General features: G+C 33.6%; 1 protein-coding gene across 1 annotated transcript in view; it reads left to right on the top strand.

Annotated features, from left to right (window-relative positions):
- Positions 1–14,969, top strand: part of TANC2 (tetratricopeptide repeat, ankyrin repeat and coiled-coil containing 2) — a gene marked incomplete at its 3' end in the record, with an annotated part of 353,474 nt that overhangs the window by 25,567 nt on the left and 312,938 nt on the right. Inside the window, exon 2 of the mRNA XM_082861750.1 lies at positions 6,932–7,025. Coding sequence (XP_082717876.1) covers positions 6,959–7,025 — 67 coding nt within the window. The 5' untranslated portion in view covers positions 6,932–6,958. The remainder of the gene's footprint in view (positions 1–6,931; positions 7,026–14,969) is intronic.

The following is a 14,969-nucleotide window of genomic DNA, read 5'->3' as shown; positions in this document are numbered from 1 at the left end:
TCAGTCTCGGGGAATGTTTGCAGTCATTCACCATTTAGTATGATGTTTGCTATAGGCTTTTTATTTTTTTAAATAAATTTATTTATTTTTGGCTGCGTTGTGTCTTCATTGCTGCGCACGGGCTTTCTCTGGTTGCAGCGAGCGGGGGCTGCTCTCTGTTGCAGTGCGGTGGCTTCTTTTGTTGCGGAGCATGTGCTGTAGGTGCGCAGGCTTCAGTAGTTGGGGCTCGTGGGCTCAGTAGTTGGGGCTCACCGGGTCTAGAGCGCAGGCTCAGTAGTTGTGGTGCACGTGCTTAGCTGCTCCGTGGCATGTGGGGTCTTCCCGGACCAGGAATCGAACCTGCGTCCCCTGCATTGGCAGGCAGATTCTTAACCACTGCGTCACCAGGGAGTTCCTCTATAGGCTTTTTAAAAGATACACTTTATGATATTAAAGAGCTTCTCTTTTATTGTTCTGTGTAAGTTTTTAAAAAAATAATGAATGAATGTTGAATTTTATCAATTGGTTTTGTTTCATCTATTGATAATATGATTTATTTTGTTACATGGTAAATTATATTGATTTTCATGTGTTAAATCATTTTTCATTTCTGAATTAAACCACCACTTGGTCCTGATCTATATATTGGTAGATTTGATTTTGCCAATATTTTGTTTAGAATTTTTGTACTTGTGGCAAAAGAGGTCTGTAACATTTCTTTCCTGTAACAACTTTGTTGACTTTTGTTATCAAGCTTATGCTGTCTTTAGAAAACATGTTTGGAAATGCTTCCTATTCTTCTGCGGTCTGGAACAATTTGTGTAAGATTGATATTTTTTCCTTAAATTGTTGAAATCATCTGGGCCTAGAGTTTCTTTTGTGGCAGTGTGTTTTTACCTCATATAAAAAAATTCAAACATATAGATATTTAACATAATTTTACATTTAACACATGTATATCTACTACTTAGAATCTTGTGTTAGCATTTTGCTATAATTGCTTTATTACATGTGTGCCTTAACTTCCCTCTATCCATCCATCATTTTGTCTTATTTTTTTAATGCATTTCAAAGTAATTGGATATGTCAGTATGCTTTCCTCTAAATATTTAAGCATGAATATCATTAAGTAAAGTTGAATATTTTCTTACTTTTTTCTTCTGAAGTAAAATTTATATGCAATGTGATGCATAAATCTGGTGTGAACATTGGCTGAGTTTTGACAAATGTATGCATATGTGTATCCCAAGGTCCCTCAAGATACGGAATATTGCCATCATACTGGAAAATTTACTCATGCCTTTTCTCAGTTAATTCTCATATCTATTCCTAAGAGACAACAATTATTCTGATTTTTTTCTTACCATATATTAATGCATACATTTTATTAATTAATTTATTTTTGCTGTGTTGGGTCTTCGTTTCTGTGCGAGGGCTTTCTCTAGTTGTGGCAAGCGGGGCCACTCTTCATCGCGGTGCGCGCGGGCCTCTCACTATCGCGGCCTCTGTTGTTGCAGAGCACAGGCTCAAGACGCGCAGGCTCAGTATTCGTGGCTCACGGGCCTAGTTGCTCCGCGGCATGTGGGATCCTCCTAGACCAGGGCTCGAACCCATGTCCCCTGCATTAGCAGGCAGATTCTCAACCATTGCACCACCAGGGAAGCCCAACTGCATACATTTTAATGTAAGTTTCTTTCACTCAACATACTATATTTTGAGATTTATCTGTGTTGTTGAACATACGAATAGTTCATACCTTTTTATTGCTGAGTAGTATTCCACTGTAAGAAGATCCCACAGTTTATCCATCTTCCTGTTGATGGGCACCTGTGCTAGTTTTTGGCTGTTATGAATAAAGCTGCTATGAAAATTGTTGTACTAGTCTTTTTAAGTACATATGTTTTCATTTCTCCTGGGTAAATATGTAAGGGGTGGAGTCATATGTTAGGTATATGCTTGGTTTTATAATAAACTCTCCAAAGCAATTGTATCATTATACTCCTAAAACAATGTATTAAGAATTTCAGTTGCTCTCCATCCTGGTCAATATTTGATATTGTCAGGCTTTAAAAAATTAGCTCTTCTGGTGGGAATATAGAGGTAGCTCGTTGTAATTTGTATTTACCCAATGACAGAATGTTGAGCTCCTTTTATATGTGTGTTAAAAAAAGAAGATATATCTTTTTTTTTTTAAGTGTCTATTCAAATCTTTTACCCATTTAAAAATTGAATTGTCTCTTTATTATCGAGTTGTAGGTGTTTTTTATATATCTTGGATGTTTATTTGTGTTAGATATATGTTTTGTGCATAATTTCTCCCAGTTTGTGATTTGTCTATTCATTTACTTAATGTTATTTTTGATGAGCAGATGTTTTTTTACATTTTAATGAATTTTTATGGTTATTACTTGCTGTGTCTAAGAATCCTTTGCCTGCTCTAAATAATAAAGATATTCTCCTGTGTTTTCTTCTGAAAGCTTTATGATTTTAGCATTTATGTGATGTTTGATGTTTGATTTACTTTGAATTAATTTTCATGTATAGTGTGAGACACAGATCAAGGTTAAGTTTTAAGAAATGGATATATATTTGTTCCACCACCATTTGTTGAAAAGACTTTCCTTTACCTGTTAACGACTTTGTTGAAAACAAATGACGGTATTAAGTATAGGTCTTTTTCTACACTAGCTATTCTGTTCCATTGATCTATTTGATGAATCTTACGACAGTACTGTACTGTCACAGTTACTGGAGCTTTATAGAGTAAGTCTTGATTTCAGGTCTTATAAGTGCTTTAGCTTTTTTTGGTAGTTTCCAAGATTGCTTTGGATGTTCTAGGCTCTTTGCAGTACCATATGCATTTTAGAATCAACTTCTCAATTTACACACAAAAAAAAAGCCTGCTGGAATTTGGTTGAGATTGTATTGTTTCTTTAGAGCAATATAGGGAGAATTGACAGTTTAACGATATTGAACCTTCCGATCTGTGAACATAGTATATAGGCATACCTTGTTTTACTATGCTTCACTTTACTGTGCCTTGCAGATACTGTGTTTTTTACATATTGAAGGTTTGTGGCAACCCTGAGTTGAGCAAGTCTATTGGCACCATTTTTCCAACAGTATTTGTTCACTTCATGTCTCTGACACAATTTGGTAGTTCTTGCAATATTTCAGACATTTTCATTTTTTATTATATTTGTTATGGTGATCTGTGATCAATGATCTTTTTTAAAATTGAGGTATGATTTATACAATATTATATTGGTTTCAGATATACAGCATAGTGATTCAATATTTTTACAGATTGTACTCCATTAAAAGTTACTACAAGATAATGGCTGTAATTCCCTGTGCTATACAATATATCCTTGTTGCTTATCTATTTTATGCACAGTAGTTTGTATGTCTTAGTCCCATACCCCTAATTTGCCTGTCCCCTTTGGTAACCACTAGTTTATTTTCTGTATGTGATCAGTGATCTTTGATGTTATCACTATAACTTGCTGAAGGCTTGGGTGATGGTTAGCATTGAAGTATTTTAAAATTAAGGTATATATAATGCATTGTTTTCTCAGACATAATGGTATTGCATACTTAATAGACTACAGTATAGAGTAAACATAACTTTCATATGCACTGGGAAACCAAAAAATTCGTGTGACTCACTTTATTGTAGTATTTACTTTTTTGCAGTGGTCTGGAACCAAACCCACAATATCTCCGAGGTGTGCCTCTGTCTCTACTTATTTAGGTCTTCTTTAATTCTTTTTAAAGCAACCTTTTGTAGTTTTCAGTGTCTTTCGTTAAGGATTTTTGAGTCGATGTTCATGAGGTATGTAATCTGTAATTGTCTTTTCTTATAATCTGTTAGATTTTGTGATTAAGATCATGTTGCCCTCTTAAAATGTGTTGGGAAGTATTATTTTTATTTTCTTAAAGAATTTTTATAAGATTGGTGTTACTCTTAAATGTTTGCCAGACTTCACCAGTGAAATAGTCTGGCCCGGTACTTTTCTTTGTGGGAAAAGTTTTGATAAATTCAGTTTCTTTAATAGAGATAGAACTAGTTGAGATTTTCTGCTCAACTTTGTGTTTCATTAAGTTGTATTTTTCAAAGAATTTGTTTCATGTAAAATGTTAAATTTGGTGTAAAGTTGTTCGTATATCTTCCTATTTAGAAAAAGGCTTTAGTATCTGAAATGATGTCCCCTGTTTCATTCCTGATATTGGTAATTTCCATCTGTTTTTCTTGATCAGCCCTGCTACTAGGTTTTTCAATTTTGCAACTTTTCAGAAATCCACTGTTTGACTTTGTTGATTTTATCCATTTTGGATTTGTTTTCTGCTTCACTCATTTTTACTCTTTACTGTTTCTTTCCATTTACTTTCTTTGGATTTGATTTGCTGTTTGTTTTTGAACTTCTTGAGATAGAAGTTTAGCTATTGATTTTGACCCTTCTGTTCTAATACTGCATTTAAGGTATACATTTATTTATAAGCATTGCTTTAGTTACATCCCATATGTTTCCCTAAGTCATTTTTTCATTATCATTCATTGCAAATTTTTTAAAATTTCCATTGTGATTTATTTACGTTTTTTGACTCATGGGTTATTTAGAAGTGCATCACTTAATTTTCAAGCAGTAGGGGATTTTCTCAATTTTTAAAAATTATTCACTTGTAATAATTTGCGTTGTAGTCAGAGAATATACTCCTAAAGAGTTCAGTGATTTGAAATTTATTGAGACTTGCTTTATAACCCAGCATATGGTCCATTTTGGTATATGTTTTGTGTATAGTTTGTGTATTCTCTTTTTATTTGGAAGAGCGTACTATACATATACTTTGTAAGTCTAGTTGGTTAATTATGTAGTTCAAATCGTCTATCAATATATCTTAAGTGAAATTTTTGTCTGCTTGATCTTGTAGCTATTGACAAATGTGTGTTAGTCTCCCACGTGATTACGGATTTGTCTGTATCATCTATTAGTCTTGGATATTTTTGCTTTATATATTTTTAAGCTTTGTTGTTGGGTCCATTGAGGTTTAGAATTAGGGTATCTTCTTGTTGGTATGACTTATTAATTATTAAGAAATATCTTGCCTTGTCTACTTTGATATTGGCATAGCTATGCTAGCTTCTTTTTAATTGATTTTTTTGTGGTATATCTTTTCTCATCATTTTATATTTAATCTTTCTGTGTCCATAAATAGTCTTTTAGTAGAGTATTTAACATAATAACAGATATAATTTAAGTTTAAAGCTACCAGCATACTATTTATTTTATATTTTATCCACAGGTACTGTGCTTTTTCTCTCACTTCTTACCTTCTTTGGTTCAGTCAGATATTTTAATCATTCTTTTTCTCACCTCAGTTAGCTTTTAATGGCTATCCTAGAAATTACTACATGAATTTTGAGTTGTTGCAGTCTAGTGTAAATTATTACTTCTGCCACTTCCTGCACAATGTAGACAGATATCTTGGACACTTTAACTTCGTTTACCCCACTCCTCACTTTTCTGTCATTGTCGTTATGCATTTAAAATCTCTATATATTTTAAACTTAACAAATTAGTAATGTTATTTTTTTTTACAATTATAGTTCATTCATATTTGCCAATATACTTACTTTTCTATGGCTCTTCCTTTTTGCATTTCTATGTTTTTTTCTAGTATTATTTTCCTTCTGTTGGAAGAACTCCCTTTTAGTATTTCTTTTACTGATAAATTCCTTGTTTTTGTTCTGAAATCACCTTTATTTCATTTTCATTTTTCAAAACATTTAAAACTGTGAATAGATTTCTTGATTAGCACCTCTTTTCTTTCAAAAATTTTAAGCAGTCATTCCATTGTCTTGTGCCATTCAGCATTTCTATTCAAAGTTATCGCTCAGTCTGTTGATTGTTGCTTCTTTCAGTGTGTTTATTTTTTCCCTAGCTGCTTAAAGATGTGGCTTTATGTCTCATCAGTGTTAGGAAATTCTTGATTGTTGTCACTTCATATAACGTTTCTTTCTTATTTTTTCTTTCTTTTTTTCTGGGATTTCAATGATATGTATGTTAGAACCTTTCCAAGGATTCCATATGCCTCTCATACACTTCTGTAGTTTTCAACCTTTAATTTCTCTGTGCTTTGGTTTGGAGATTTTCTGTTAACTTCTGTTCTAATTCACATTTGCTCTGTTCAGTCTGCTGCAGGTGCCGAGTACTGACACTTGGGAAATTTTGCTGTGCATAGCAAGGATATAGGAGCAGTAATTGGTCCTTGTGGGAGTACAGAGAGGGGCTTACTTATTTGTTTTTGGTTAGGACGTACTAGCATGTTTATGTTATGACTGGAATGATTCAGTAGAGAGAAAAAAATTAAAGCTGCGTGAGAGAGAAAAGGAAGATGCCTTTTAGATAAAAGTTCTTGAGGTGAGAGAGGACATAATCCAAAGCACAGTCAGCAGGATTTTCCTTTGATAGGAGCGGGAGGTTAGTAGTATATCTGTATACTGATGTACTCATGTATATTAGTAGTATCGTGAGATGGAATTCTGGCTTGACCAATGGGAAATAGGCATCTGTTCTTAAGTTCTGAACTCTTAAACTTTGGGTGTGTGTATTGAGCATATGGGAGAATTGTCCAAGAAATGGAGAGCTTGGTGGAAGGGTAAACTGTATTTATAGCGACCTAATTGTTTTCTATTTCTGTGTACCCTCAGTGATGTCTACCTTTGTCTCTTAGGGTACTCAAAGTATTATAGTATATTTTTAAGAAACAACATAAATGTTTAATTAAATTAAATTATTTAAATAAATGTTTCTCTCATGTAGTTAAAATTTCTGTACTATATATTTAAACAGAGTAGTTAATTCCTTATAGCACATTTAAAATTAATTCTTAATAGTATTTTGAATAGAAAACCAAGTTTTCTAACGTTTTCCCACATTTTCTTTTACAGTTTTGTGAATACTAGAATAGCACAACCATGTTTCGGAATAGTCTCAAGATGCTTCTTACTGGAGGGAAATCAAGTCGTAAGAATAGATCAAGTGGTGAGTGACTCTGCTACATTTATTCTGTGTGATGTTTTAGAAAAGAAAGTTTTCTTAGGGATCTGAATTAGTGCTACAGCACTTTATATATTTATTAAATAGCTTATTTAATTTAGAAAAAAAGAAAGTGTACATTCCTATAGGCTGTCAGACTCTTTATTAAGAGGAACACTTGATGAACACTCATCAGGAATAGTCAGGTAAAGGAAGAGTTAATGAAAGAAAAATATTTATTTCTAATATATGAGGGTATAATGCTTCTGTGAACTATGTATTAAAGATTTTCTAGACCTAAATTTACTTTTGAATTAACATGTAAAATTATTTCAGTCCTAGATACTCTTTGGGGAATGAGACTAAAAATAATAGAAACTGTCCTCAAAGGGTTATACAGAAAGTGAAATATAAGTTGAACATTCTTCTAGTCATTAAAATAAAGATTTTTTAAAAATAACAAGAGTGTAATTCTTAGGCTTTTAAGGTAAAAACAAACCAAAACTGTATAGATACTTTTTTGGGAGAAATGTTGAAGATTAATGTACTAAATGTTTGTTTTCTGCAAATGGGTTGTTGGTATTTATCATATTCTTTTCTTTAATTGAAGTATAGTTGATTTACAATATTGTGTTAGTTTCAGGTGTGCATCATAGTGATTCAGTATTTTTTCAGGTTATATTCCATTATAGGTTATTATAAGATAATGGGTATAATCTCCTGGGCTATACAGTATGTCCTTGTTGCTATTATATCCTTTTAATATTTTCAATTTCCTAATTTTTATGTATTTTACAAGTTTTCATAAGTAGTATGTTCATTATCATTCTCTTCAAATGTTTTTTAGCTCTCTTTGTGATTTCTTCTTGATCCATAGGTATTTAAAGTATAATTGTTAATTTCCAAACAGTTGATGATTTCCTGGTTATCTTATTATTAACTTACCTTATTTGTACTCTTATCAGAGAACCTATCCTGTATTTTATTCTTTTCATATTTATTGAGATTTCCCTTACAGCTCAGCATATGATCAATTTAGTCTAATGTTCTAGATGCACCAAATAATGTGGATTCTGCAGTTGTTGGGTGTAGTGTGGGTCAGTTTTTGTTAATGGTAGTCCTCAAACGTTTTATATTCTAACTTATTTTTTTTAATTATTTACTGAGAAAGGTGTGATTAAATCTCACACTATGATTGTAGAATTGTCTGTATTTGAAAGATATCTTATTAGATGCATTGAAATTTAGACTCACTATATCTTCCTGGTGAATTAACTGTTTTACCATAACAAAATGTCCCTCTATATGTATATATATTTTTTGGCGGTACGCGGGCCTCTCACTGTTGTGGCCTCTCCCATTGCGGAGCATAGGCTCTGGACACGCAGGCTCAGCGGCCATGGCTCATGGGCCCAGCTGCTCTGTGGCATGTGGGATCTTCCCAGACCGGCGCACGAACCCGTGTTCCCTGCATCGGCAGGCGGACTCTCAACCACTGCGCCACCAGGGAAGCCCTGGATTTTTAATAATGCCTTTTGTTTGAAAGTTGATTTTGTCTAATGTTAGTACAGCTGTACTAGCTTTCTTTTGATTAGTATTTATAAGGTATAATTTGTTCCATTCTTTTATTTTCAACATATATATATGTTTATACTGTTAATAGCACATAGTTGAATTTTCCTTTTTTATTCATTCAGACAAGTTTTTCTCTTAAGGGAGATGTTGGTTCGTCTATAGTAATTCAGCCAGTGATAGATTTGGGTTTAAATATAACATATTGCTGTGTGTTTTGTGCTTGTCCTGACTGTTCTGTGCTTTTTCTCTCTCCTGTATTGCTTTATTTTGGATTGATCAAAAGATTTTTTATATTCCATGTCTCTCCTTCTTGACTTGGAGATTATATACTCTTATAATTCATTCAGTGGTTAGCTTAAAGATTAAAACATCAATCAAAGTTTGGTATCAATTTGTACTTTTACCCACTTCCTGGACAATGGAAGAGTCTTAGAATCTTTTTAACTATATTTATTTAAATGCCACAAGACATTATTATTGTTTTATGTAGTCACTGTTGTTTGGGTTTATTCATGTATTTGACATTTTTATTGATATTTGTTCCCTCCTGCTTCCTTCACTTTCTAGATGGGATCACCAAATTTCTTTTTGTTTGTAGAACACCCTTTAAAATTTCCTTTAGTTGGGATCTTGATGTGGTGATTTTACTTTGCGTTTAGTTATCTGAAAGTGTCTTTATTTTGCCTTTATTTTTTGTAGGATTTTTTTGCTGGGAGTGGAATTATAGGTTGGCAGTTATTTTCTTTCAGCACTTTGAAATATTGTTCATTGTCTTCTGGCTTCTTGAATTATTTCTGGTGAAAAGTCAACTGTCTAATTGCTCCCTCTTTAAAGGCAATCTGTTGTTTTTCTTTTTGTTTTTAGTTTTCTACATTTACATTGATGTGCCTAGGAGTGGTTTTCTTTTTAATCTCTCTTTGTTTCTCTTCTATTTATTTATGTTTGTAGGGTTTTTTGGATCTGTGGCTTGATGACTTCCATCAGTTTTGGAAAGCTATTACTCATCATCTCTTCAAATTTTATTTTTTTCCCCTTTTTCTCTTTCTCCTTTCTTTCTAGGACTCCAGTTATGCATTTGATAGACTACATGCATGTCATCTATGTCTCTTACACTCTCTTTCTATCCTTTTGTCTCTATATACTTTATGCTGGATATTTTCTTTTTATCTATCTTATAGTTCACTGATTCACTCTCCATTGGTATATAATCTGTTCTTAACCACATTCAGTTCTGAATTTTAGTTTTTGTATATTTCAGTTCTAGAACTTCCATTTGCTTTTTAAATTTTTTTTTTAATTTGGAAATAATTTTTTTTAATTAATTTTTTTTGGCTACGCCGTGTGGCTTGCGGGATCCTTGTTCCCTGAACAGGGATTGCACCCAGGCCCTTGGCAGTGAAAGCACAGAATGCTAACCACTGGACCTCCAGGGAATTCCCAAAATTTGGAAATAATTTTAAGCTTACTGAAAGGTTGCAGCAGTAGTACAAAGAACTCCATATACCCTTGCACAGATTCATGAACTTTTCACCGTACTTGTTTCATCATTCTCTCTCTATAAGTACACATGCACAGTGTCTCCATTTCTCCCCTACTTCACCCTTTCTCTCTCACTCACTGTTTTTTAAATCACTTGAGGGTGGGTTGAATACATCATGCCCCTTTACTCCTAAAAATTTCAACGGGTATTTCTTAAGGAAATTCTTTTTTATACCACAGTCCAGTTATCAACCTCAAGCAGTTTAAGATTGATATAATACTTTTATCCAATCTACCATCTATTCTCCAAATTTTGTCAGTTTACCTAGTAATTTTTTAAAAAAGAATTTTCCCTCTTCCTTTCCAAGATCCAGTCTAGAATAAGGTATTATATTACTTGTTATGTCTTTTTACTCTCATTTAATTCAAAACAGTTTCTCAGCCTTTCTTGACATGTTTGATGAATAACTAGAATGCTCCTAATTTTATATTTGTTCTGATTTTTTTTAATGATTAGATTCAGGGTATGTTTCTGTGGTCTGAATGTTACATATGTTCTTTTCTTCTTGGGTTATCACAGCTGGAGGCACATAATGTCCATCTGTCACTCATTAGTGATTTTGATGACCAAATCAGTGTACTGTCCAGTTTCTCTGCTATGTAGATACTAATTTTCCCCTTTCAACTTAAAAACAGTCTGCAGGTAGACACCATTAGGTTTTTATTTTTTTCTGTTCTTTGTCAGTACTATTCTCAATCTTGTCTCTTATCTTTTATAAATATAGACCTACTATATTTATATCTATATTTTTTTGCCTAACTCTAAATGTGTCTGTTTCTTTTGGTTTTTACTAATATAATTTTATTTCCTCCTATTCCTCTTTTTTTTTTCCATGAACTTTTCATTTTGGGTTAATTTTAGTTTTACAGAAAAGTTGCAAAGATAGTACAGAGAATTCCTGTATATCCTTTACCTAATTTTCCCAGCTGTTACATCTTATATTACCATGGTGCATTTGTCAAAACTAAGAAACCAACATTGGTATATTGCTGTTAACTAAACTCCACACTTTTATTTGGATTTCATTAGCTTTTTCATTAAACTCCTCATTGTGTTCCAGAATTGAATCCAGAGAACTACATTGCATTTAGGTATTGCATCTCCCCAGACATTAACTGGATTTAGCAGAAGATGAATAATAGTTGATGTCACCCCACTGGTCACTTTTTGAAAGACACACACACAGAGTAACTCATACATGTCAGAGATCCAAGCTGCCTCCACATTTGTCACTTAAAGAAATGGTTTATCCAAAATTTATTTTCTGGTCAAGAACTATGATTTCCTTAGACACCTACAGTTGTTTACTTTTGACACCAGGAGTAGGATTTTCTGTCACTTCACAACAACTAATCCATATAAAATAACTAGTAGAAAACAGTAAAGCCATATTAAGATGCAGATGCTGGGTAGACTTTTTGCCCTAAGTACCAGGTGTGATTTATTTCCACATACTACCCTTATTAGAGGTAGGCACCAAATTTGTGCTTTAGCAAAATTACAAATTATTGTATCCTAGACTTCTGAGTAACTACTGCTTTAGTAGCAATCATATTATTAAATCCATATATGTCAAGGTTCTACTGTATTATTAGAGCTTATTATTTTGATTTACTAGGTATTTAATTATGTCAGTAATGATTTCGGGGGGGTCTTATTCTAGTGTTTATTCTTCTCCATGGCTTTTCATGTAAAATGTTTATAATTTAGAGTAGTTGTAAGTTAGAGTAGTTATAAAAATAGAGATTTGTATTCTATATGGCAAGAATTTATAGAGAAGCAGTATTTTTTTTCAAATGTTCTCTAAGACAAGAATTCCAAAGCAAGAATAAATTTGATATTAAAAGAAAGAGTGTGTTTATGGGATGATATCATTAATGTTTTCATCATTACAGTTTTTTTCTTTAATCATTAATGAATAATTGGGTGGGTACTTTATTCTTTATATTAACTTTTGGCTCATGGCTTATTTTTAAAACTAGTAAGGTAAGTTTTCTCATGGCATAATCATTTGTTTTGTTTTGTTTTAGGGAACCAATTTAGTTTTTAGTTTGAAAAGCACTTGTAATAAAGGATATTGACTGTTCTAATTTGTCCTTTAAATAGTTGATCTCAACTCTTGTGTGGGGCACTACATAAATATTTAACAGAAATAGATTTTATATCAAGTAATAACAAATGAATTTTCTCAGGCAAAGTCTTCCCTCTAAGGATATGTGAATATCAGCTTTGAATTTTATAGCTTAATTCAGTTTTATGATGTGAAAATTGTTTCTGAGGTACATAGGACTTGGAACTCTTGCTTTGTGAAAAGACAACTGTGTGGCTCTTTTGAATTATGAGTTATAAAGAAATCGTGTGTTTTTATGTTTCCTAAAAATTAAATGTTTATTTATATTTTTCTTAACTGTTGTTTTTATTATTTAAAATCATGCAAGTAATTAGTAAAAGTTCCAATATGTTTCTTTGATATAACTAATGCCACTATTTGGTATCATTGTATCATTGTTTTGGTAAACCATCATTCAAGTATGAGGGGGGCAAAATACTGTCAATTTCAGATATTCAAGAACTCAGGAAGTATAGTACCCTTAATATAACGCAGCCATTGGGAGAAAAAAAATACCTTGAAAAAAAGAATACCTTTGGTCTTCTACCAAAATAAGAAATAAATGTGAGGAAAGAAGGAGATGCAGAAAGAAAAGTGAGCAAAGTAAGTAAAACTTATAGTTAAATATAAATAATTCCTGATTGTGTACTACAACAGTAGAATTTGTTCCAGGAATGCAAAGACGTTTCTATATCAGAAAATCAATGTAAGTTTTTTACTTAGAAAAAAAATTTAAAACCACATTATCATATCATTATATTCTGAAAAAGCATTTTATAAATCTGAGCAGCCATTAAAAGCATTAAAATAGAAAAAGGATACTTTAAATGTAATAAAGAGTATTCACCAAATCCAACAGCCAGCATCATTCTAAACAAAGAAATGGATCAGCCATTCTCATTAAAACAGAAACGTGATAGAGATTTCTCCTATTACCACTCTTTTTCAAAATTGTTTGGAAGGTTCTAGTATACAATAAAGACAAGAAAATAAAGTGACTAATATAAATATTGGAAAAGACAAGAGAGTGTCATTTTTATCTTTAAGCTAGGTAAAAACCCCAGAGAATCCAGTAAATATTTACTAGACATAATAATGTAATTTGGCAAGGGGGTTAGCACTTTTATCCCTACCAATATTTCCTGATTAGAAATGTAAATGAGAAAAAAATTACATTCACAATGATAACAGCCATTAAATTCTCAAGAATAGATTTGACAAGAAACCTTATTGAAGTGTGTAAGACTTGGACAAATGGAAAAACATGTCGTGCTTCTGGATTTACACATAAATTTGTTTCAGTTCCATTCAGGAAACAGCAGGTTCATTTTCAGTTGGGTAAAATAACTTTAAAATTCTGTGGAAGGGCTTCCCTGGTGGCGCAGTGGTTGAGTCCGCCTGCCAATGCAGGGGACACGGGTTCGTGCCCCGGTCCGGGAAGATCCCACATGCCGCGGAGCAGCTAGGCCTGTGAGCCATGGCCGCTGAGCCTGCGCATCCGGAGCCTGTGCTCCGCAACGGGAGAGGCCACAACAGTGAGAGGCCCGCGTACCGCAAAAAAAACCCAAAACAATTCTATGGAAGAATAAATGAAAATAAGTATGAAAAGGAATAATTGATTTTGGTCAGGGTATGACTTAACAAGATATTAAAACTAGCTATAAATACTTGGTTACATAGACACATAGGCTAGACATATGTCTAGGAAAGAGAGCAAAGAAAACCATGGCATTACTGAGGGAAGAGCATTATTGCCACTTCATTTTGTGGCGCTGTCCTGCACATTGTAGGACACAAATGCCATTATGACCAAAAGATACATTCTAAATTTGGGAACAGCCAGAGGCTGCCTTTGATTTAGACTTAAACTAGGGATAGAATGGAGGTGTTAGAGCTTATGTTTTCTGGCATCATTGTATTACCTTTAATGCTTGGGGCACTGATTCTTCTGTGATGTTTTGTGACTTGTTCATGGTGGATCATTTCCGGTGTGTTTTCTAAGTGTTTCTAAGTTTGTTTGTAAGCTCATCTCAGGCAGGAATTGTTTTCTGTGAGGATCCTGTGCTGTTAGTTATTGTAATGGTCTCTTGCTAGGCACTGCACTGGTATCATAGGCCACGGACTGATTTTTTTAAAGTTTTTTGTTGTGGTAAATATATATAACATAAAGTTCACTATTTTAACCTTTTTATTTTGCGGTACGCGGGCCTCTCACCGTTGCGGCCTCTCCCGCCGCGGAGCACAGGCTCCGGACGCGCAGGCTCCGGACGCGCAGGCTCAGCGGCCATGGCCCACGGGCCCAGCCGCTCCGCAGCACGTGGGATCCTCCCGAACCGGGGCATGATCCCGTGTCCCCTGCATCAGCAGGCGGACTCCCAACCGCTGCGCCACCAGGGAAGCTCTATTTTAACCATTTTTAATTGTACAATTTATTGGCATTAATTACATTCACCATGTTATGTAACCACCACCATTTCCCCAAATTTTTCATTACCCCAAGCACGAACTCTGTACCCATTAGGCAGTAACTCCCCATTACCTCTTCTCCCCAGCCCCAATAACCTCGAATCTTTCTGTCTCTGTGAATTTGCCTTTTCTAGATATTTCACGTAAGTGTAATCATACTATTTTGTCCTTTTGTATGTAGCTTATTTCACCTAGCATAATGTTTTCAAGGTTCATTCCTGTTGTAGCATGTATCAGAAGTTCATTCCTTTTTATGACT

Source organism: Leucopleurus acutus (genome assembly GCF_964270905.1).
Source record: "Leucopleurus acutus genome assembly, chromosome: 19".
In the NCBI taxonomy this organism is placed as follows: Eukaryota; Metazoa; Chordata; class Mammalia; order Artiodactyla; family Delphinidae; genus Leucopleurus; species Leucopleurus acutus.
The sequence above is the reverse complement of the archived record's forward strand: the minus strand, read 5'-3'. Positions and strand labels throughout refer to the sequence as shown.